We start from the raw sequence: 25,527 nt of genomic DNA, 5'->3' as shown, positions 1-25,527 counted from the left end.
GTACATGATATATCTAGGTTCTATACAGACATAAATGGTGTATGATATATCTAGGTTCTGTACAGACAAATGGTACATGATATATCTAGGTTCTATACAGACATAAATGGTACATGATATATCTAGGTTCTGTACAGACATAAATGGTACATGATATATCTAGGTTCTATACAGACATAAATGGTACATGATATATCTAGGTTCTATACAGACATAAATGGTACATGATATATCTAGGTTCTATAGAGATGATTGTTGCACATATATCTAACTTTGAAATTTACATATATGGCACATGACATCTAGCTTCTGTAAAGGCAGATTTGGCACATGACAACTCAACAGACTTGTTTACAGAAAAACAAGGTACTTGACATAGCATATGCAGAGACATGCAGCACATGACACGCAACATCTACTGAGAGAAAAATGGCACATGACACAGGACAAGACACAACATCTATATAGAGAAACATGGCACATTACTTCTATACAGAGAAACATGGCACATGACACACTACATCTTTAGAGAGAAACATGGCACATGACGTCTATAGAGAGAAACATGGTGCATGATGTCTAACTTATATAGAGACAAATGTGGCAAATCTGAATAATTTACAGCAATAAATATTGCATGTGACATATCTAGCTTCTTAGAAATGTGATATGTTGCACATGACACATCTTGCTTTAGTAGATAAGCAGTCATCTTTTTAGGTTAGATGTTAATGCAGCCTTCTTTTATTATAAATTTCAGTTTTCTGAGGATATATATTTTGATGTCTACTAATAATTCAGTTATAGACAATTTGTGCACCTTCTTCCTGATTGCCATTCATTCACAACATCTGTTCATGTTAGAAAATTTGGCATTTGAAAGGCTGATTTACAGTGACCTCAGGAAATTAAAACTTCCCAGAATAGAATTTGAAACCTCGTTTTCTTTCATTTCAGAGAAAGTTTCTTCAACCTGTTCATCCTACCTTGGAAGTTATTACCTCAGAACAGGTAAAATAATAATCATATTGTTGGAAGTTTTTGAAATACAAAAAATGTACATGTATTTCAAAACCCTGATGGCATACAGCTTTCAAGAAGAGAGAGGATCATTTGTTTAGAGCATCATAAAATTCTTTTTGTTTTGCATATACGTAATTCAAGATGACTGAAGTTTCAAGAAAATATGTCCTGGGAGGAATGTTCCTAGGAATTATTTTTCTCCAGTGTTATGAAAAGGGGATGGAGTATGTATATTTATGGTTTTGAGAAACTTAAAAGAGTAAGGGATTAACAAAGTCCTCTTTTTTTGTGTGAATTTGAATTCATATAGACCATTGTATTTCTAAGTTTTCAGGACATACACCTAGACTGCACTATAAACGAGATCGCGAGTTAATGAGGGACCTCCAAAAATTGAAAAAATCCTCATAGTTTTTGAGAAAACTGCAAGGAGGGGGTAGGGAACTAGGCTGTTTAATGACTGAATTCTCGTTTTACAATCATATCGATAATAATTGTTAATACTGCACTTTTTCTAATGAAGTTGTTCGTTATCCTGTATAAATAACATTTATTTTCAAGATGTCCAACATGTGAAAGATCATTCCAACTGGTTTCAACAACCATCACGTGTATGTGGAGATATCTTTGTATTACATCACTGCTTTTTGTTTTGTTGATTAGTCTGGTTCACAGAGTGGAATTTAATAATATACTGCCAAGTTAGAGTCAAAGTAGCAGGGAACTAGACTAACTGTTGATACACCACCAAACAAGATTCATTTTTTTCAAAAACTAGCAACATTTATTTTGTGAGACAATCATCTACGTCGAAAGTCAATTTTTGTATTGTTCAGTTAGTACAATATTGATGTCATGATTTCATTGGAAGTAACGCTGAAACTTCTTATCAACCCAGAGGATATTTTTAAGTGCCAGTTCAGGAATTGTCTGAAACTCACTTGCCCACACTGGTCTGTATCTGTGAAACCAATCTCTTTATTCATTTCACTTGGTTGACTTCCTATCTTTGATCTCAGTTATGAATGAATCAGTTAATTTAAGGTAGTTTAAGTTACATACACAGTAACATTTATACGTGTTCGATTGATCATATGTACTGAATGAAATCCACGACCGCCATTTTGGAGAGTGGAGATTACATCCCAGTTACATTAAATAGCAGATATCGACCAGTGCATAAACAGTAACCATGTGATCTGACATAATTGTCATTTGCAGAAATGAATGTAGTATCTAATAGGGGGTTCTCCCCGAAGGTGGCACTATGAAAAACCTGCTTAAAATGGTTGATGTTTACATCAGGTGTCAAAAGGCGCTTCCATGTGAATGGAGTAGAGGTGTCAAAAGGCGCTTCCATGTGAATGGAGTAGAGGCGTCCAAAGACACTTGCATGAGGTAAAGGATTAACATCATAATTCAGTGCAACTGTACAATAAATACTTCTGCAAGTCAGTTATCAAAACACGGTTGGCACTTAATTAGGTTCTCAGAGAAACACTTGCAGACATAGCTGTTATGGTATATTGACACATTTTATGTTTAAATACGCATTTCATTTATGATGATTACACTTAAGAGGAACTACAAGATATAATTTAAACACAAATTTCACTTAATAAAAATTATTTAATTGGCATTTAAATATTAATGAGTTGCCTACACTAGGTGTAAGTGACATTTTCAGTGATCTAACTTTCCTTGAATATCTTTAATTATGGTGTACTAAGAATGTCGTTTTGAAAGAAACTGTTATACGACTTCTTATCAAAAGTTGATATTTCATAATGTTGATTCAAATTTCCAGGTCCCATCTTTCATTTTTGATGATAAAACAAGCTATATGGGTCACAATTTTCTTCAAGTTCAAGAAATAGGGATCCATTTGTTTGGTATTTTATGGATTAAAAAAATGGGATCCATGATTGACCCCATGTTATAAGCATGTTTGTGAGTTTAAAAAGAGCTTCCAGTACTCTAGTACAGTTCTGTGGAACAAGCATCCACTACATGTAAAATCTGCTGAAAATAATACAGTATTTAAGAAGAGATATCATGAGCATGTGTGTGTTTCTAATAGATAATGGAATTTAGTATTTTAATACTAAACAGTATTAAAGTAAACAGTAATAATTGCTATGTTCATATAATGTGCATTGTTATACTCTCCTAAGTGGGCCTCAAGGGAGAAGAGTCTTTGACTAATGAGTCACCATCTATAAATAAAGCATTATTATTATTATTATTATCATCAAGGTGTGAGTTATCGAGCGAGTGGTGTAATATCACTATACACCTTGATTTGGTCTTCTTAATCAAAATGCTAAAATAAATGTGGTATGTTCCTTGTGTCAATTCCAATTGTTCTTGTGACAATACAGATTCAAATTATTCTTGTGATGATATGAATTTTAATTACAACACAATTTTACCAGATTATAAATCTCAGACCACTCATCACTACTTATATTTGTATTTATTGCATGCATCCATGTATATTTACCTTTTTATAATCTGTTAAAAAATTTCAGAGATTATTTTGTTTACAAGTCCATTAGTTTATCCTTCTGCTTATAAAAATTATTGTGTAGTTCCTGATGAACACCACCACTCTAACTAATGACCCCCTTTCCTATTTTTAAGAGCAGAAAATTTAAAAGATGCAGTGCTTTTCAATATCTGTATGCTTCAGAACTATGACTTCAATAAAATGCTGCTGCAGTCTCAGTCGATCACATTGTTACAATGTATAGATCAATGAATAATTACTAAAGTCACAGGCACACATGCAGTGTTAAATGATACATTAGCTGGGTAGCAAGTTCAAAGACTTAAAAGTCCTACTTCAACCGGCTGCTGTGTGGGAAAATGTGTTGATTAAAATGATCATTTTAACTGTACCAATATTTACAATGACTGAAATCAATGGCAGAATGATCCCCAGATGTACATGTAGTCATTACAAGAGTACATCAAAAGAACAACTTTCTCTTTCAGTGTTGTGCTCTGATGAAAGCCCCAATTTGGAAATGTAATACCCCTTGGGTTGGTAATTAGGGAATATACTGTATTTTGTATCTGGTGGGTTTTGAAGCAACTTCAAAATCTTTTAAACTGTTTTTTTTAACTAATTCTAACAGTTGTGTCATAACAAAGGGAAATATATCATCATTTTTTAGATGAAAGATGATGTCATCAAGGAAATCCCATATGCCTTATTTATCATTGGTGGTGATGTATTTGTAGTAAACAATTTCTCAGAATAACTAGTTGACAAAATTGTATGTGCAAGAAAGTCCAATCAGAATGCATATGAGGGTAAGTAGAGAGTTTTCACATTGGTATGAAGCATCATTAACCCATTTGGCTAACTTTTTTCTATGGCTTTTCAAGATAAACTGGTTAGAACCTTTCACTACAAATGGTTCACTTTCCACAATCTCAGGTCATAGAAGGGAGGATATTGAAAATACAAAGACCTCTCCAACTTTCTGGCCAATTTTGACCAAAAGACTTGTCTTTGTCCCCCAAATGGAATCAAACAGAGGATCTGACATTGTTGAATAAGGCACCATTTGAACCACTATGTCAAACGTCATTGGCTCATCCCATTTATAAAATCTGCTTCTTGGTTGCTCTAGCCACAGCAGGCAGAATCACTGAAATACATGCTTGTGAAGTGGCACAAACTATCCTTGAGTCCAGTTGTGATGGTTTGATATCACTATGATGGCACCGGCTTTCCTTGCTAAAACAGCTTTTTTCACACAAGGTGCTTTCCTTGCTAAAAACAGGCTTGATTTCACTCATGATGACCCCACTTTCATTGTTAAAGACCAACTGCTGTTGATATGTAACCAGTCATTTGTGGTGAAACCTGTTATTGTTAGACCCTTTGCCAGTGAGGGCTTTTGAAGCAGTATCTGAAATGAACAGAGCTGCGATGAAAAGGGGCAATTCAATTATTAATACCTTTGAAAGAGGGAAAAGTCTATTGTATAGCTATAGCATAGCTCAGGCTTTTCATCCTGGATGTGATTATTTGCTGTGGAAGTTATTGCACATTTTAGCGTATGAGGTTAGAGCAGTTGCCACATGCATTTGAGCACAACTGTTCCTTAACAGTCATTATACAAGTCATTCCTTAACAGTCATTATACAAGTCATTCCTTAACAGTCATTATACAAGTCCTTCCTTAACAGTCATTATACAAGTCCTTCCTTAACAGTCATTATACAAGTCCTTCCTTAACAGTCCTTATACAAGTCCTTCCTTAACAGTCATTATACAAGTCCTTCCTTAACAGTCATTATACAAGTCATTCCTTAACAGTCATTATACAAGTCATTCCTTAACAGTCATTTTACAAGTCATTCCTTAACAGTCATTATACAAGTCCTTCCTTAACAGTCATTATAAAGTCCTTCCTTAACAGTCATTATACAAGTCATTCCTTAACAGTCATTATACAAGTCCTTCCTTAACAGCCATTATACAAGTCATTCCTTAACAGCCATTATACAAGTCATTTCTTAACAGCCATTATACAAGTCATTCCTTAACAGTCATTATACAAGTCATTCCTTAACAGCCATTATACAAGTCATTTCTTAACAGCCATTATGCAAGTGATTCCTTAGCAGTCATTATACAAGTCATTCCTTAACAGTCATTATACAAGTCATTCCTTAACAGTCATTATACAAGTCATTCCTTAAAATTCATTATACAAGTCATTCCTTAACAATCATTATGCAAGTCATTCCTTAGCAGTCATTATACAAGTCATTCCTTAACAGTCATTATGCAAGTCATTCCTTAACAGTCATTATAGAAGATTTGGGATGGAGGGCAGAGAATATTTTTGCAAAGGCTTCACCTAGGAGATTCTTAGAATCATCCCAAAAGGGTCAGTATGACCTGGTGGGATCTATAACAGCAGCACATCAGGTTACCTTCAAAGTCATGTGACTGCTGCTTCTCAGTGACATGGCTATCAACTGTTGCTGGATTTGTGTGATTTTTCTGGTCATCTGTGTATGGGTATATGAAGTTGCCACTCCACCATGTATATTTCTTTTTAGCAGCCTCACATACCTTGGAAAACCGGAGATGGGCCTTATCTGGTGTAAGGGGATGTAACTCCTACCAGCTTTTACCTGTTTTCTAAGGTATTATGAATGGGCAATATGCCTGAAGAAGAACCCAAATTTTGAAGTAAATTATGTTTCTTTGATATATATTTGTGCAATCATAATATAAATACACCCTCCCAGTTACATCTTGCTGGAAAAGCATGCATTCTACTCCAGTAGTACTGTAACTGAAGTATGGATGGGATTTGGCACCAGTCATCACATCCAAAGGGAGATCACTCTAGCCTGACTCCCACCTATGTGGGCACACACATTTTAGCTTTTTTTATAGCTAAAAGTTAACTAGGAAGGGCTGAATTTGTGCAGTAATGGTTGTACTCCTAAGGTATTAAGATTGGGTAAGTATTATTGAAGAAAGTTATTTTATTAAAACAATTTTTTTTTTCCTTCTTAAGAATAAATTCATCGAAATACCCAGTACATGTAGTTAGCTGGTTTGAAATATAATTCATTATTGGTTGGCTTACAGTTGCAATACATTAGGGCTCTACCTGAATCTGCTTATTGGATAAAGCCATTTTTCCTAACCCATTATCTCTAACCTAAAGCTACCATTTTTACTGCAGAAATTTCAGCCATACTAAAGTTTTTGGGTTACTTTGAAACCTCTCAAGCCTTGAAAAAAAAATCAAACCCTTTCCACACTTATTTGAGAAGTAGTTAATATCCCAGAGCTTAAAGAATAATGTTTTCTGCCATATAATCTGGAAAACATGCTCTTTTGGTTGCCTAGTCACACTAAACAGGCTCCTTTGGTTGCCTAGTCATATTGGTATGAAGGGTAATGGCAGATAAAGCTGTCATTATAGCCACCAGTCAGTCACTCATGTCTGAATGGAAGATTACTTATTTTATACGGGGTCCAGGTGACTGAATGTTCTAAGATGGATTATTTTATAGGGGTCCCAGGTGGCTGAGTGTTCTAGATTACTTATCTTATAGGGGTCCCAGTTGGTAGAGTGTTCTAAGATTACTTTTTTATAGGGGTCCCAGGTGGTAGAGTGTTCTAAGATTACTTTTTTATAGGGGTCCCAGGTGGTAGAGTGTTCTAGGATTACTTTTTATAGGGGTCCCAGGTAGTAGAGTGTTCTAAGATTACTTATTTTATAGGGGCCCAAGGTGGTAGAGTGTTCTAAGATTACTTTTTTTAAATAGGGGTCCCAGATGACTGAGTGTTCTAAGATTACTTATTTTATAGGGGCCCCAGCTGGTAGAGTGTTCTAAGATTACTTTTTTATATGGGTCACTAATGTTGACCTGGGTTCAAATCATGGACTCAGTCAATGTGGTTGTGCAAGAAAGATTGCCAGTAGTTTCCTGTTGCTTGATGGTTCTTCATCGGTTTTCCCAGGTTCTTCTTCCAAAATAACTTTTACATACTGGTTGCCATGTATAGCCTATCATGTGCTGAAAAATGGCATTCAGCCCACAACAACAAAATCAGCTTATTTTATATGGTACTGACATGTCATTAAGCCTAATATATATATGCAAATAAAATATGAGAAGCTATTAAACACAGAGACTGCATTTAATCTCAAATGAAGCATATTATTCTAATTGTTTGGTCTGCAGAAAGTTACAGAGAGTGGTTGTAAAACATACAGAGACCTTTGTCATTGTTTAAAGTTACAGAGAGTGGTTGTAAAAACATGCAAAAGCTTTTGTCATTGTTTAAAGTTACAGAGAGTGGTTGTAAAACATACAGAAGCCTATGTCATTGTTTAAAGTTACAGAGAGTGGTTGTAAAACATACAGAAGCCTTTGTCATTGTTTAAAGTTACAGAGAGTGGTTGTAAAACATACAGAAGCCTTTGTCATTGTTTAAAGTTAGAGGAGAGAGTGGTTGTAAAACATACAAAAGCTATTTCATTGTTTAAAGTTACAGAAAGTGGCCATAAAACATACATAAGTCTTTGTCATTGTTTAAAGTTATAGAGAGTGGTTGTAAAACATACAGAGACCTTTGTTATTGTTTAAAGTTACAGCGAGTGGTTGTAAAACATACAGAAGCCTTTGCCATTGTTTATTTTTCCTCATTACAACTTTCATGAGTAGAATAAGACTGAGAATTTGATGAAAATTCTATTTTAATTGATTGTTTGAGCAATCATCTTGATGTATTTCTTTAGTTTACCCTTAAAATATTTTTTTTCAGGTTGCAGAGCTTGTACTGTTTCTTTGTTCTCGTGCAGCAGATCAGATGACAGGTTCGGTTTTGACTATGGATGGAGGATGGTCTGCAAGATAAACATTCTGCAATCCTTACTGTATTCTCTTGAAATAATGGTGCAGTGTGTTGTAAATTCATAGATGTATAGATGCATCTTTTGGAACTATTTGGACAAATTTGCAGCAAATTGTTTTGATAGCATCCATCTCCATTTATTTTATTCCTCCTCAGTATGTAACAAAATTATGTATTTGTAACATCTGGAATGATTTGGATTGGCTGATTATAAAATGGAATGAATTGGATTGGCTGGATATAAAATGGAATGATTTGGATTGGCTGGATATAAAATGGAATGATTTGGATTGGCTGGATATAAAATGGAATGATTCGGATTGGTTGGATATAAAATGTTTTTTCCTGTTAATAGATATGTATGCATGGTTGCTTGGATTGGTTGATGTTTTTCTTGACAGTATATATATATATAGTTCTGGTAATTCAAGTAGATATTACATTTTGATAGATACATGTTGAATTATTTGGATCATTCAGGTAAATTTACTTTTTCTTATTTGAAAGATAACATTTGTGTATATTTACTCAGTTCCTGGCGAATTCATACTAGTGTTACATTTCTTGTCCAAATTATTTGATGTGTTAGATGAGGTACTCAGTCTTATTAATTTTTGTGACAACACAAGTATTCTTCAAAATTGTTTTCAAGGCAAATTAATCCAAATCAAATTTTATTGATATATCTGATAAATTGACATGCATCTTACTAGTGTGTCATGTGTCTTACTAGTTTGTGATGTGTGGTATTAGTTTGTGATGTGTGGTATTAGTTTGTGATGTATGGTATTAATGTCTATATGAAGAGTTGGGTATTATTTTATGAAAATTTGAAATCATACCTCATACTTGTTTATTTGGTTTTACTTCCCCTGGCAATGTAATGGATTTGTAACTGAATTCTAATTCTACATGACTTAAAATCTGAAGTCTATTTTGGCTTGGATCCTTCATCTCCGTCATATTCCTCATTGGGGTAGAATGCATAGCATGCCTTTCTATTTACAAAATACAATTATTGAGCACTATCCTTCGTGTTGGTGCAAAGGACCATTATAATTGATGATCCCAGAATTTCAGTTTTATTTTTTTACATTATATCAATTTGTACTGTCAAGTAATTTGTCATATATTTTGCTTGTAATGTACATTTGAAATGTCAATACATATTTTTGTTTTATAAATGTTCCAGCTATATTAAAATTTTGGTATGGTAAATTTGTTGTAATTTAATGCATTTGGAACCCATATATGTATGTATGTATGCATGTGTGTGTGTGTATGTATGTATGTATGTGTGTAAATATGTGTGTGTGTGTGTGTTGCTTTTTGATGGGTATGCATGGCTTCAAAATATGTCAAGAGAGTTGCATAAATTCACAGAGCTTAAAACCATGGCAGCCTACAGGGTTCATAAGTAATGTAATTTATCAGATCTTAAAAATAAAAACACTCATTTATAACTCTCCTATTTCATTTTAGATTCTGATATTATCAATGACTTTGTTATGCAAGTCATGGACCTTTTACAAAAATTACAAACAACATGGCAAAGTCATCAAAGAATTCACCTGTGGCTATATGTTACGAAACTGTAATCCAATGAAATGGTCTTGACAGCATATTGGTATCTAATGTAATCAGATGAAGTGATCTTGACAGCATATTGGTATCTAATGTAATCAGACGAAATGGTATTGACAGCATATTGGTATCTAATGTAATCAGATGAATTGATCTTGACAGCATATTGGTATCTAATGTAATCAGATGAAGTGATCTTGACAGTATATTGGTATCTAATGTAATTAGATGAAGTGATCTTGACAGCATATTGGTATCTAATGTAATCAGATGAAGTGATCTTGACAGTATATTGGTATCTAATGTAATCAGATGAAGTGATCTTGACAGCATATTGGTATCTAATGTAATCAGATGAAGTGATCTTGACAGCATATTGGTATCTAATGTAATCAGATGAAGTGATCTTGACAGTGTTACATGTTTAGACTCTTTTAAACTGTAACATAAAAGAAGTGAAGACAACAAGCTTTGTAAAATTTATCAAATAATTTATTTCCTTTGTAAAACAAGGTAAAAATGAAAAAAAGAACTTATGGTTTTAAGAATCAAATCAAAAAATAATCCAAGAATTAACAATTAGAAGTCCTGGTAATAAAAAGTTCTAATGAATTTGAGTTCGAGTCCCAATGAAAACCCAAAATGGAAAGCAATGACATATACTGTAACCAGTATAGCACTGATGTGTCTTCAGTTCTTTGTTGAACCACAGAAAATAATATTCCAGTTTTGAATTCTGCGTAAAATTTCAATAAATGTCTTTGTCCAAGAGAAAAGAATTGTTCTCTTAGAATCCAAATAGTTTGAAGAACAATTAAAATTTAACTCCAGTTGTCACAACAAAAATGAACAGCCAGTTGTTTAAAACCCAGACTATAATTATTTCTCAATACATCACTATTAAGTCTGACTACTGAACAATTCCGGTAAAACCAGAACTTTGAAATAGAAGCTATTCACATGTCTAAAGTCACGTACACCAGTACAACCTTGATTTCACCCTATAAATCTCACAATAAAAAAATGTAAAAAAAGTTGTTTACTTGAACTCTTACTAAATCTGAATCAAGGTCAGGAACTAGGTCAGCATTAAGAAACAAAGTTCATATATTAGGTGTTTACAATAAAACAGTCAGGTCAAACTAATTTCTAGAAAATGTCAAATTCCATTATACAAAATTTCATTAATATAACATGTAATGGAATAATTAAAAAAATTAAAACTGACAAACAAACAATTAAATCAAATATAAATTAAATTAAATATACATAACAACAGCATATTGGTATCTAATGTAATCAGATGAATTGATCTTGACACATTGATATCTAATTTATTCAGATGATGTGGTCTTGATGACACATTGATTTTTTAACTTAATCAGATGAATTGATCTTGACACATTGATTTCTGTTTATGATATTGGACCCAAGATTGTGTTATGTTGAATCTTTGATCGAGTTTTCATTTTGCTGGTTAAACAGAGAGGTGGAATGGAACCCAAAATAAGTCATGTGTGTTAAGAATAAAATCTTAACAAAATAAAATATGGACTGTAGACCAGCAGTTCCTAATCTGTGAGCCACATACCCTCTGGGGACTGCTGAATTATTCCGAAGAAGCCTAAAATTATAGCTATTAGGGGTCTGCAGTATTTTGTTAAAGTTAAGAAGGGATCCACATACTCAGAAAGGTTGGGAATCACTACTGTAGATATTTGGCTGGACATTGAACATCCCACTGGATACAAATATGTTTTAAAACGTTTTGGACTGAAAGAGAAAACTATTTCACATAGCTAAGGATGTGATTGTCCTTCTTTCCATCCTGTTGAATACCTATTTAAATTTATGTGTATATGTGTAAGCTCGGATACGTTTTTCTCTTCTTTTGCTCCATGTGTGTTAGTGTGTGTCTGTTTGTGTTCTCATGTATATTTAATTTTTATTGTTTGCTTGACCTTTGTCCATGATTGAGGGTAAAGTTTTGGCCTGCCTGACTATTGTCATGTTTTTTAAGATGTTTACTTGAATTGAGTTTAAGACCAAGCCATGATTATGACCTAATATTCTGGAAGTGAACTTGTTTGCAATATTTTGGAATGTTTTCATTATAGTAAAAGTCACAGGTCATGCATGCACATTTACTCATCTCAAATTAAATACAAAAATTGTTGTCTTAAAATATAATACTGATTGTGTTAAACCAAAGTCTATTCAATCCTGATTGATGTATGCTCTGCACCTTAAGTGTCATCAAGAAACATTTCAGCTGAAAAGCAATGGACTTTTACAGTCTGTATATGATGGAGACTAGGTAAGTGATTATTCATTCCTATCTTAAGATCAGTCCATGAAATTAATTTTAGTTGTGTTCTATTATAAATTGAGAAGAATTATTTATTTACATTATTCATTGGAATTATAAAGTGCTTATTGACTTTTTTTTGGACTAAAACACTACATTGGAATTTTTGAGAACTCATTCAAAGACTTATGGATTATATCACTGTGAAACATCAAGACTATTGGTGCATCAACACGTTCAAAATTATTGCAATATCAGCACATTCAAGACTATTGGGGGACCCCAAGTGGCCGAGTGGTCTAAAGTACTCTCCGTTACAGATCACTGCCATCTCACCTCTGTCTGCATAGGTTTGAGTCTCGGATTCGACCAATGTGGGTATGTGAGAAAGCTTGCCAGTAGCTTCTGGAGGGTCGGTGGTTCTTTCCGGGGATTTTCCGGGTTCCTCCTACACCATTAATACTGGCCGCCATGTCTAGCCTATAATATGCTGAAAATGGCATTAAACCCTACAACAACAAAAACAAAAGCAAGACTATTGGAATTAATTTATAACATTCTTTACTTTTGGACTATTGAAAGAACATTTATAATTATTTGGGATTTAATTCACAATACTGTAAGCGTCTTCTGAATTTTCACTTTGTATTCAAGGGACATAAAATTGTTTGCTGCTTTAACCTAACTTGTTGGGTTCGCTTTCTTTCTTTCTGTTACATAGTTTAAGACATTGACTGATAACAGTGTGTGTCTGTGCATATTCCTATCATATTTCTCTCATTGCAAACTTGAACAGAAAATGCCACTATATTACAGCAAATCATTGGTTTCATGCCAAATTTTGACATAGTTTGACAATGTGACAAATTTAACTCTTATGTCTCTTCATAGCTCACATTTTGTTCATTTTGGAACAAAGTAGGTAAGTGTGTTTGCCTGTGTGTAATCAGTCCTGACTTTTGGGTTGCAGATGAATGGGTGTTTGTCACTCAAAAACGACATGTTGAATAGTAAATTTGGTGTGTTAGTAAGTGTGGGGGTGGTGAATAATACCTGACTGGGCATCGGATGGTTGATAACTGGGTGCGGGATAGTAGATAACTAAGTGCTGGTCATTCTAAACACCGTGTTGCATATTAAGTGTAGTTTTAACATTCCATTTCCATTTTGTCCCTGGGGAGACTCACACAGGTTAATTCTAAGGACATTTTTAACATTGCATTTCCTGTATTGTCCCTAGTCAACCCCATCATTTTAAATCTATAAACATTTAAAACATAGTATACCCTATGTTGACCACTGAGAACCACCACATAATGATCATATGCAAAATAAGACAAAAAGATTTTAACATAGGATTTCCCATTTTTATCCTAGATCGCCACCACCATACCATGTGAGCATTTCGCATTCAAGAAAGACTATACACATATTTTGAACCACAGAATATTGTCCATACCCAAGGTTAGACTTTATGAAGAAAAGCTGCAGTTTGTAAATGAGAATGAGTACCTACAGCATGTCATTCATTCTGTTTTATTATATGATAGGGATGTATAAAAACAATATCATTTTCTTTGTTGAAAATATGCTTTTAATATCTTTACAAACATGTTATACAGTTGTAAAAATGCTGCTATTCAAATCCCATTTTATGAATTTGCATTGTGCTCCTCATTGGACAACTTTGTCACGTTGTACAATGATGCGGTCTATGACAACAATGGATTTAAATTTATAATGGGTTGTAATAGGTGTCATAATGTTGGAAATGATATGAAAGCACAAACCTTTAACAGTACGAGTAACTCGTGCACATTTAAAGGTGCAGTGGTCATGATGTCTTTGCAGGAACTGTTCGTAAATAGTCCATAATGAATCTGCTGATAAACGAAATGCGAGAAACAGTCACAAACACATACAAACAACATTGTGTTCAAAATTCATTGAGAAAATATTGTAAGAGGTTTTGTTAAGCCTCCAATATGTGAATAATGTCATTGACTTCTTTTCATGTAATCTGTAGCATCATCTCTGATAATGGTTGCGGCATGATGGCAAGCTTCTATATCCACGTTTCTGATAAAGGTTGTGGCATGATGGTAAGCTTCTATATCCACTCTTCTGAATGTCCTTAGTTATTAACAGTTTTGTCGCACAGTTTAAGTAGAGACTAACTTTTGCTCTGTATCAGTGAGGGTTTGTTTCAAGAATGTCAATGAATCTTTGTAATCTAAGCTCTTTAATGATGTATATTCTCAGGAACAGGTTCTCGATCACTTGAGGGATCTAATTTCTTTGTTGACTTCTTTCTCTTTCCTCCTTTGAATTTATTTAACAAATGTTGTACATTCACAAATTGAGATTTTCTCTTGCAAGACTGGTCCAGACATCCTTGTTGATCTTCTCTGGCAATTCTCATAGCAATCCTTAATATTACTTTTCAGATTTGGCTTAAATGATAAGCTCCAGTGAGTAAACGGTAATGTCCAACGTTTGAGTCCTAGCCAATCTGGTTTTTTAAACGACATTGTAAGAAAGTAGCGTAGAAACATATTACTTGGGTTAGACCAATGGAATGTGGTGACAGCGCGGAGACCATGGAGCATATTCCAGGCAAGCAGTCTTTCTGCTCCCATTCGTGAAGTGACACACCACAGTTGAAACACTTGACTTTATCTCTTTCTCTCGAGTAGACAAGTCCAGTTCTTGCTAATTGTTCGGATGTAGGTATATAAGATATTTAGGCCATTTCTCTTTGAAAGTTTGGAATTGACTTTCAAGTTCGCAAGTAAAGCCACAGGGAACGCGTATTCTTCATTCACTGGCTCATTTCGATGAGCTGGTGTGGTACAGGAGTAGTTTGCACATGCATGGATGATATCCGTAATGTGGTACACGCACGGTCTCACGTTGAGCAGTAAAGTTAGTAAAGAGGCAAGGTACACGTGAATGAACGTCATTGCTTTCGCTAATAGAACGGTAAGGTACACGCACGGCATCACCTTCCATTGTAGTTGTAGCAGAGAAGTGGTCATGCCGTGCAACATCGAGGATATCACAGGGTACTGCATCAATGTGATCGCAAGGTACAGCATTGCACTCAAGTTTATTACTGAATTTGAGTCCCACACTCACTTGTGTCTTTGTTGAATGAATTTTTTTTCTAGCTCGGCGGTTTTAGTCACAATGAAGTGTCCGTCTTGAAAGTCAATATTTTCTTATTCCTCAGCTGTACGATCTTTTCAAAAAGCATCATTTATATCACCTTCGTTTTCCGTCTCCAATCTCAGGCTGTGCATATTTCGATACTTCGTTCAGAAATTATCTGGAAAGTACTGTCAGTCACCCCTCCATGTACCCATAATTTTATTAAATACCAAATGACAATACTGGACCAATCAGATTTGGCAGACTGAATCCACTAACGAAACAAATATGTCGACTGGCAAACTCTGCCTGTCACATTTCCTTGCTAGCGACTGTACAGTGATAAGGTTGAGCACATGTCAGCATTAAAAATGGTATAAGTGATATCTAGCTCTACACAAGCACTTTGAGACTTCGGAGTTTTCAGTAGTGAAACAGCGGTTCTACAGTGAATAAAATAATTAATGAGGCAGACCAATGACATGGTATAATGGTAATAAACGAAACACAGTTGCTAGGGAGGTTGAACTATGCAGACTTTATTGCGGTCCTATAATTGTATCACTCAATGAATTTAACCGCTTTTATACAGAGTCTGCATGTTTCACATATTATTATATGCTCATTATTTGTCCATTAAGTTTAAATTGTCAAAATCGTGCAGTATTTTTTCATACTATACGGCCTCATACTGCACGACAAGTGTGTAAAAATATCGTGTATTAGGAACTAGTTTGAAAAAAACAACGTAGGCTGATGTAGCAGACACTTTAGCTTTTGGTTTATTAGATTAGTTTGTGGGACGAACTAAACAAGCTGTTTCGTCCACTTGTTAATAGAGATAATAAAGATAACGATGTTGACGAGTATACGGAGTCTCAAATGAAAGTTTTGAACAAGCAAACGAATGAAAGTAGTATTTACGGTGTCCACAACAAACGTGAGAGGTACAATATTGGAAATACCATCATGATCATTTAAATGATGTTGTTGTTGTTCTAGGGTTTAACGCCATTTTTCAGCACAAGATAGGCTATACAAGGCGGCCAGTATAACTGGTGGAGGAAGAACCCTGGAAAACCCAGGGAAGAACCACCGACCCACGAGAACCTACTGGCAGGCTTTCCCACGTACCCACGCTAGCCGAGCCTTGGACTCGAACCCACGCAGACAGAGGTGAGATGGCAGTGATCCGGAACGGTGAGCGCTTTAGACTACTCGGCCACTCGGGGCCCCGATGATCATTTAAAGAATTATTTCGAAGAATGTTCGTAAATTTTCACAAATAGAATGGTTCAAACTATGACCAGTGCTCTCTGGGGTCAATAAAACTAGCACAGAAAAGCGAATTGAGGCCATCGGCTATCTCATATCTTTTAAAGACGTACCATTTTATAAATGAGCCAAAACACTAAATTCGAAAAAAAATAATGCACCTGAAGGTTTTGGTAGAAGCTTAAGAACCTCAGATCCAATAAGCCCAGATGCCGAAGAAATCATATTTTTATTGGCTAAATGACCGTCACAGCAGCTGCGTTGCACGTTTCCCCGTTTAACGTATTTGATACAATTTTAGGCTAGTGACTGAAGCCAGGTCAAGTACATAGGTGGGGTGACTATGTCTCTCCAATAACGAGCATGCAAGTGACAGGACAGAAACATGTCTTCTTTAGCTTGTAATAATAATGTCAACAAATATACTTGCCTCTTGAATCTCCTCCAATGTACTTACTTAGTTCTACAAATCCAAATTACATGACACGTGTCATCGGTTATAAGACTTGATAAATATCGCGAAATTGTTTCTTCGACATTTCCAACAGATATGAAATTCTTCCTACTGCACTCAAAACGAAATGAATGTGACATTCCATTGCGTCTTTTTGAGCATTTATTATTCTATTAAAGTAGGAGCATTATATAAGAAACAGTAATACAGTTGATGCATATAACAATTAAATAACATTGACACATTAAATTATACAGGCATCATAAACAATTGTGATGTATACATACATGATATATTTGAATAAGCGAGGAAATTATAAACGGCACAAATTTAAAAGCTGATTTCAGAATTGAAAGGTACCACCAAAAGAATTCATTCTATTAAAAAAAATCACTGTTCTGTTCTACTGATTTGCTCTGTTTTAAACGGTACGACTTAACAGCCAGTTTGAACCGATCTGTATTTGAAATGCTTTTGATACAATTGCCTAATAGGTTCCGTCATTTATTGTGTTATTGAAGAAAGTCGTCGAGGCTATGCTATTAATACGGGGTTTAACATAATTAAATTTTCTGCTCCTTGTTGCAAATGGTTGTGATCGCTAATTTGTACAAATTTTTGGTCATATATGATGGGTTTTTTTCTCATAAAAAATGTATGATCACGATTTAGTATCAACTGTATTTCCCTATTTCCAATTTTAGCATTCCCACATTTTCACGGCCATTGTGTCAGATGCTTGATCTAGGATCAAGGTTACTTATAAATCTTACAATTTTATTCTGAGTAATTTGTTTTTGAGAACTGTACCAAGGAGACATACCGCAAAACAGGATTATTCGAAATTATACTGTATTAGAGCACACCATATTGTTTTTCTAGACTTCAGTGATAAACATTGACTTGTCTAAGGAACAACTTTAACAATGACATTTTATATCTTACTAATGACTATGCATTCAGGTAAGCTATCTATATGGAGACCTAATTAATCAATACACTTGTTAAAATTGATTCATTTCAAGTTATCGTGAATGCCCTGACGCTTTGTGTTACGTTTCGAGACAAATGGTTTGCATTCTGTCTTACCTAAATGTAACGATATATTGTTTTATATGAGCAAAGGTTGCGTGATGTTTTCTATGTTTAATCAGGATGCTGATGTGAAAGCATGATATCATTGTCATCTTCTTACAATCAAAATCTATGCTAGTTGCCATATGATTCGCATAATATCAAAATAGAATAGGCCTTGAAATACTACCTTGATGTACACCACATGATCTTGCTGAAAATTTAGATTGTGTACTATTAACACTGACACATTTGATGTTCATTACTTTGATTTGATTTAAACCATTCAAGGGTTATAACACCTAATCCTACCAATTAATTACACTATATTTCATGATTCACTGGGTCGAAATTATTTAGTAAATCAGGCACGATCATCCTAGTGTAGAAACCATTTCACGTTTGCTCCGTAAACATGCAGAAGTATTAAACACGTATCAGTACAGTACAATCCCCTATCGGATTATATGAATTTATTCAAGGATTGGAATGTTAAAATTATTCTTTTAGATTATGTGAATCTTTAAGGACTGAAGTGATATTCTACTTTTAACGGATTACCCTGAAGTAAAATAACATTCAGATTTAGAACTGTGATTCTTTAGTGGTGCTAGCATGTAGCACATAAACACATTATCAACCTTCATTCGGAATACCTTTAGACAGTTTTCGGATTAATGTGAAATTTAAGTACAATATCTGATAATATTCTATTAATTCATGCACTGTAAGTTATTTTTAATTCTTTCACTTTGTTTGATTTTATATTTTGTTTAAATAATTTTTTTTTTTACACGCATTGTCTGTAATATAGAAAGCGTTCAAATTGCAAAAGTTCAAGTCACTCTCACTGGAAACTATCAATGTGACTGTCGTTGACTTGGGGCCTGGCGGAGAAGTCGCTGTTGGACACCTGAAAATCTGTTTATGGCATGGATATATGTATTTCAGCCTGGGTTGTAGGTAGCTCGAATTCGGGGCTGGACTATGTATAGTATGCAATCGACATGTTGGGAATTTCAGGTGATACTGCAAGAAGAATTCTCACTGGCGATGTATATATTTTATGCTGGAAATCGTCTCAGTAGTAATTGTGTTCGTTCGTGTTGTGATGTTCATGGTGCTAATGTTTCAGAACCGACCCTTCTTGTGTGCGAAAAGTTCGAAAATCACAGAAGGGTTGTCTGCTCGTTGCGGAGTGACAACTTTTTCAATGCTATTCGTCCACCTATTGTTATGATGAGGGTTTAGTAGCATAACTTTCTTCTTAATTATAGCTATGAGAAGGAAATACTCATAAGTTAAGAAATGTCCTTGCCAATGGTTAGAGAGAGGGAGAGAGAAGAAATAGTTCAGGCTCTCTTCACATAGGGTGTCAATCGTAACGGTGTGGATACGGTTACATCTTGGGGAATGAGGTACGTCGGGATCGACTGTAAGGAGAGACAGACTCTTTCTGATTCTCAAAGAACGAACTGATTTGCACAAGCTTGTTCTCAATTTATACTCAATTTTTGAACGTATGCCCATGGCCAAATATGGTCATTCATCAAGATGCTTGTGTTCGTTAATTTCGAATCAGAACGAGGCTCCCATCTCTTTTCTACTGAACCGTCCGTGTCTGAGTGCGTCATCAGACAGACAATTCTGCCGCATCAGCCTGTTCGTTTCAAGAAACGCGTGAATCTCGTATCTTACTCGATCAAGGGAGATTTTAGGAATTTGCTTGTTCAGCACATGCACAAGTTACCGAGTGTTGATTTTGCTGACTTCTAGAAACAATAGAACTGTATAGCACTTGGGGGTTTTGCACTTGCTCGTAAGGGCGCGCAAATAGGATACAGTTGTAATACAGAAATAAATAAAATTACTCTCAATATATTTTAGTGGAAAATTACTTTCAATATAATTTAAGGAAAAGATTACTTTAATACGATTTAATGAAAATTTCAATTTTAATAACTTTGCTCAGAAATTCGGTCCTAATATATTTATGTGCGATTGCACAAAGTATGATCTAATAATGTTGAACTACAATCTGGTAACTCTTGCAATAATTTGATTTAATCTGAACATGTCGAACTGTGACAAGCGAAATGTGATATGGGATTGATAAGGTAAAGTTTATTGACAAAGAATTGTTACAGACATAATGAATATGTGGTTAGTCAAATTGTCTTTCATTGTAGTTTGACTCCGTCGACAACACGAACTTTGAGAATATGGCTGTGAAGGGACTCAATATCGAAAATGGAGAAAAGCTTTTCAGCGATAAAACGTCTGTAATCCGAGAACAAATTACTCGCCGCTACAACATGATCTCGTACTGCCCCTTATCCAAACATCTAAATATTTAACACCAATATCTTAAAACAAAAAGCATCTCTGATGACATAAATAAAGACTTTACATGATGTAGCAATTATTGACTTCCATTCCTTTATGGAGCACATACAAACATTTTTCTCGATTGCTTGTGTACTGTTTACGTTGGTTCTTAAGTTAAGAATTGTGTCCGTTCAGTTTATTTTGTATTTTATTTTATTTTCTTCCGTTTAATTGTTCCCAAAACCGCGTATATTTATGTAACAACTGAATTACCAGGATCATAAAAATATACCCTAAATAAAGCTCTTTGCAAACATTTAAAAACTGTATTAAGCATCAAGAGAATAATCTACACCTAATTAATTATCTGTATGTGTTAGATTTATGTCCAATTTAGCCATTCCTATCAACTGTGTCGTATTTATGTCAAATTTAATCACTTATGAATGCTATCAGATTAATGTTAGATATAACACTACTAATACTCCATCACCAAACAGATACCTTATTTACTGCGTCACCATTTGATACTTTTAAAAGTAACTTTGTTCTCCATTATTTTGATGTTTTTGTGAATTAGTAGATTGGTCTCGTAACTTGTACGAGATCTCGAAAATATACAGTGCAATTAGCAAAATACAGATTTGCACGCGGCAAACATGTCATTTCGTTTTTCCTCACACCATTCTGTTTTAAGCATTGTGCTATTAGGTTCTATGCTGCCGATTTTGTTATCGGTATTAAATATAATATGTAAATCAGCATCTTTTCAAAAGCATTGCGGTACATCTTTTTGATGTAGGACATAAACTAAGCAAGACTTTTTTTTTTCTCTTGTATATGATTTTGTAACCCAGCTTTTATTACAAATTAATTTTATCCAAACTTGTAGACAAATACACTATATGTTGCCGACGTTGTCGTGTCTACGTTAAACTCTTGAAATATCCCTATCACACCTATGTAAGCAGCTTAATTCAATGTAATGTAGCTGTACTCCATTATTTACGTTGTGACAGATAGCAAATTAGTGTTCTACATTTCAATGTCGAACAGAATGAATACTTTTATCCAGGAACTTGGGGAAATTTTATTTTAAAAAAACATGAAATAAAAAATTAAATGAGATATTTATAGTCCAGGGAAACCGCTTTAGACGTGGTGAGTGTTTTAAGATAAGCATATTATCACAAGAAATATTGAAAGACAACATCAGGACACATTGTGAAAAATAATCCAGATGTTTTCGTCAATATGTATCTAATTATCATGCATATAATTTGTACAGAAAGTTTTATTTTATATCTGTTGGAGGCATGGGGTTATATAGGCCTGCTTCTAATTGTTTTCCTCCAAGAGAACTGTTCTCCTACAGTATAAGTTGGTGGAGTGTAGTGCCCACGAAGACAGTTCTCAAGGGAGAAGGCAATATATGATTTAAAGCAGGGGTCTCAAACTGAAACCACCCTGAGGGCCGCAAGTGCGTATTTTCGATGGCCCAAGAGCCGCATCACCTTTGTTATCTCTATTTGTTATCTTTCAGCCCAAATCAAATCTAAAACGACATTAATAAAAATTATTCCGGTCAGATAATATGGCATGAATGAATAATTTTCAAATAAACATGATTTATACAAGGAGTAGGATACAAAATAAAACCCGGATGAGGGCCAAACGTTCAATGTACTAGGACAATCTTACCTATAATTAGAAGGTCTGTTACTAAAATGGTAATCAAGCGTGTGACAATCGTGAATGACTCGGTCTGGCTATAATTAGAAGGTCTAAAATGATAATCAAGCCTGTGACAATCATCAATGACTCGGTCTGGCTATGTGATGACAATCGTCAATGACTCGGTCTGGCTATGTGATGACAATCATCAATGACTCGGTCTGGCTATGTGATGACAATCGTCAATGATTCGGTCTGGCTATGTGACAATCATCAATGACTCGGTCTGGCTATAATTAGAGGGTCTAAAATGATAATCAAGCCTGTGACAATATTCAATGACTCGGTCTGGCTATGTGATGACAATCATCAATGACTCTGTCTGGCTATGTGATGACAATCGTCAATGACTCGGTCTGGCTATGCGACAATCATCAATGACTCGGTCTGTGAAAAATTACAAATGTCCTTACCTCAGCTTAAGATAATAATCCTCACTCAGAGGGAAAAAAACAACAACACCCTCCCCAAAAAATAAAAACAAAAACAAAACAAAACAAAAAAGCAATCTTATTTACAAACTGTCACTTATTTTAGACAAGTTCAGCTACTTCATAAAATTATACATTACCACATAACTTGTTATAAATAATAATAAAAATAAAAAACAATGCAAATTCAATATACATAACTTGTGTTTTGAATAAATGGTTGAACACATTTGAACCCACTCAAAACGAAGCAATATCACTGCAGCATATACAAATATAATCTTTCTTTTCCAAGACCATAAGTGATGTATACACTAGACAGGGACTCAGCTATTCTTTTCATTGAAAAATATCACGAGTATTTATTGATAAGACCAGTGAGCATTATGGTGAAATAAAGAAACAAATACAGAGAAAGTTTTACAAAGTGAGAAATTTCGTAATAAAATATAGGTCGCAGGCATCGTATGCAAATCTCTACTCACTAGAATCCAGGTCGGACTCATCGTATACGAATTCTCTAATCAATAAAATCCAGGTCGCAAGCGTCGTATACAAATTCTCTCTCTAGAACATCGAGGTTATTAGTAAACTCCTCTGTCTCGACAATCACGTGGTATGGACTTGATGCTATTTCTTGTAGGTCGTCAACATCAATATTGGAACCGACCCCAACCGCGATTATTTTGACTCCTTTTTCAAGAACACTCTTCCTCTCTAGCTCGAATGCAGCTTCAAGATTGTACCCACCATTTGTAAAAATAACAAAGAATTTCCTCGCTCCTAGGCGTCCACCGTGCGCCATATTGAATCCATGCATATTAATATAGTGAAGAGCTGCAGAAATGTTGCTGATGATATCTTCTGTATGTGATATCTTGGAAATTTTAAGAAGAAGCTCTGATCTTGATAGATGATCCGAAAAATTAACGTACGTACGAACAGTGCTAGAGAATGAGGTCAGGCTAATGTGGGTGTTATTGATCTCGCTCCCGAGAGTGTCCATGAGTCGGATAAGGTTTGAGGCAGAGTTCCGGAGTCCCGAGAAGCCATCGAAATACTCTATATTTGACGTGTTCACGGACTCATCAATCATCAGAATTACATCCGACACGGCCGAGTGAGAGCATTCTGGTTCAAAGACAAAACAGAGCAGGATAAAAGTACATACCTAAATATAGGGCCGCACGACACTACTTTGCGAGTAGCCTAAGCGCTACATGACCTACGGTTTCCAAGGAAAACGACACTTAAACAACCAAACAATGAACATAAAGCGACGTGAATGTTAATAAGTAAATTGCGGTTTACTCAGCAGATAAAGCATATAGTAAAATAAGGAATTGATGTACGTAAGATGAAAATCAAAATGGTTATATTGTATGCTGTGTAACCCAAATTTAATTTCTCTGTGCTAGATATATTTATGTTAATACATGGATAGATAATCTTTGTGACGTCATATGAGTGATGAATACATTAAAAGGCTCAATTTGCGTACAAACGTTCCAGACTGTAATATATTTTCGTCAAATGAGTGACGAATACATTAAAAGGCGCAATTTGCGTACAAACGTTCCAGACTGTAATATGTTTTCGTCAAATGAGTGACGAATACATTAAAAGGCGCAATTTGCGTACAAACGTTCCAGACTGTAATATGTTTTCGTCAAATGAGTGATGAATACATTAAAAGGCGCAATTTGCGTACAAACGTTCCAGACTGTAATATGTTTTTGTCAAATGAGTGATGAATACATTAAAAGGCGCAATTTGCGTACAAACGTTCCAGACTGTAATATGTTTTCGTCAAATGAGTGATGAATACATTAAAAGGCGCAATTTGCGTACAAACGTTCCAGACTGTAATATGTTTTCGTCAAATGAGTGATGAATACATTAAAAGGCGCAATTTGCGTACAAACGTTCCAGACTGTAATATGTTTTCGTCAAATGAGTGACGAATACATTAAAAGGCGCAATTTGCGTACAAACGTTCCAGACTGTAATATGTTTTCGTCAAATGAGTGATGAATACATTAAAATGCGCAATTTGCGTACAAACATTCCAGACTGTAATATGTTTTCGTCAAATGAGTGACAAATACATTAAAAGGCGCAATTTGCGTACAAACGTTCCAGACTGTAATATGTTTTCGTCAAATGAGTGACAAATACATTAAAAGGCGCAATTTGCGTACAAACGTTCCAGACTGTAATATGTTTTCGTCAATAAAATATTCTTCCCTACGTATGTGGACAGAATAGGAAATCTAACCCTCAGGAAGTTAGTTTGTGTCATCAACTAAACACGTCTGCTCCTCGGATTAAATTTACATATCCAACTCGGAACTTAGGCTGTATTTTGGTACATTTAGGACTTCCCATCAGAAAGCTTCTATAACAGTGCAATCAAACTATCACTGTATCCCAGGAAAACGAAATTGGCTGCTCAATATATCAACCAATTATCCTTTTGCTCACCGTATCCCAAATGTGATGTGGTCATCAAGCACAAATACCAAATCTTGGACGCTCATAAACCAAGCATCAATCCATCATTTGGCATATAAATTTGTCCTCCTTTAAAAGCACAAAATATGAGTGTTCAGAAGAATTACAAAATTCTGTATTCCCAAGTACTATTGTTATTATCAAAACAAAAAGTCTGACCTTATGGGCCTTCCAAATGTCCTTAGCAAATCCTCTTATTTTAGACTGAGTTCAATGAAATCAGAGTATCCCATCATAGCCCTAATTC

The 25,527-nt window shown here is 34.8% G+C and overlaps 2 protein-coding genes across 4 annotated transcripts in view; one reads left to right on the top strand and one right to left on the bottom strand.

The window, feature by feature from the left end:
- LOC149773171 (uncharacterized) overlaps nucleotides 1-10,012 on the top strand; it is an 82,437-nt gene extending 72,425 nt beyond the window's left edge. Inside the window, exons 8-9 of the mRNA XM_089946734.1 lie at nucleotides 958-1,011; nucleotides 8,339-10,012. Of these exons, the coding sequence (XP_089802860.1) occupies nucleotides 958-1,011; nucleotides 8,339-8,431 (147 nt within the window). The 3' untranslated portion in view covers nucleotides 8,432-10,012. The remainder of the gene's footprint in view (nucleotides 1-957; nucleotides 1,012-8,338) is intronic.
- LOC149773170 (matrilin-1-like) overlaps nucleotides 1-25,527 on the bottom strand; it is a 160,772-nt gene that overhangs the window by 38,677 nt on the left and 96,568 nt on the right. For 2 of the 3 annotated variants that reach the window (XM_089946731.1, XM_089946732.1), the window contains one exon: nucleotides 17,349-23,897. The exons of the other annotated variant lie outside the window; for it this stretch is intronic. In XM_089946731.1, the coding sequence (XP_089802857.1) occupies nucleotides 23,287-23,897 (611 nt within the window). In that variant the 3' untranslated portion in view covers nucleotides 17,349-23,286. Of the gene's footprint in view, nucleotides 1-17,348; nucleotides 23,898-25,527 lie in introns of those variants that run through there. 3 annotated transcript variants of the gene reach the window in all.

This window comes from Sinohyriopsis cumingii, unplaced genomic scaffold, assembly GCF_028554795.1.
Source record: "Sinohyriopsis cumingii isolate HCF-2022 unplaced genomic scaffold, ASM2855479v2 utg000873l, whole genome shotgun sequence".
NCBI classification, from domain to species: Eukaryota; Metazoa; Mollusca; class Bivalvia; order Unionida; family Unionidae; genus Sinohyriopsis; species Sinohyriopsis cumingii.
Note: the sequence above shows the minus strand (reverse complement) of the source record. Positions and strands in the feature narration are given on the sequence as shown.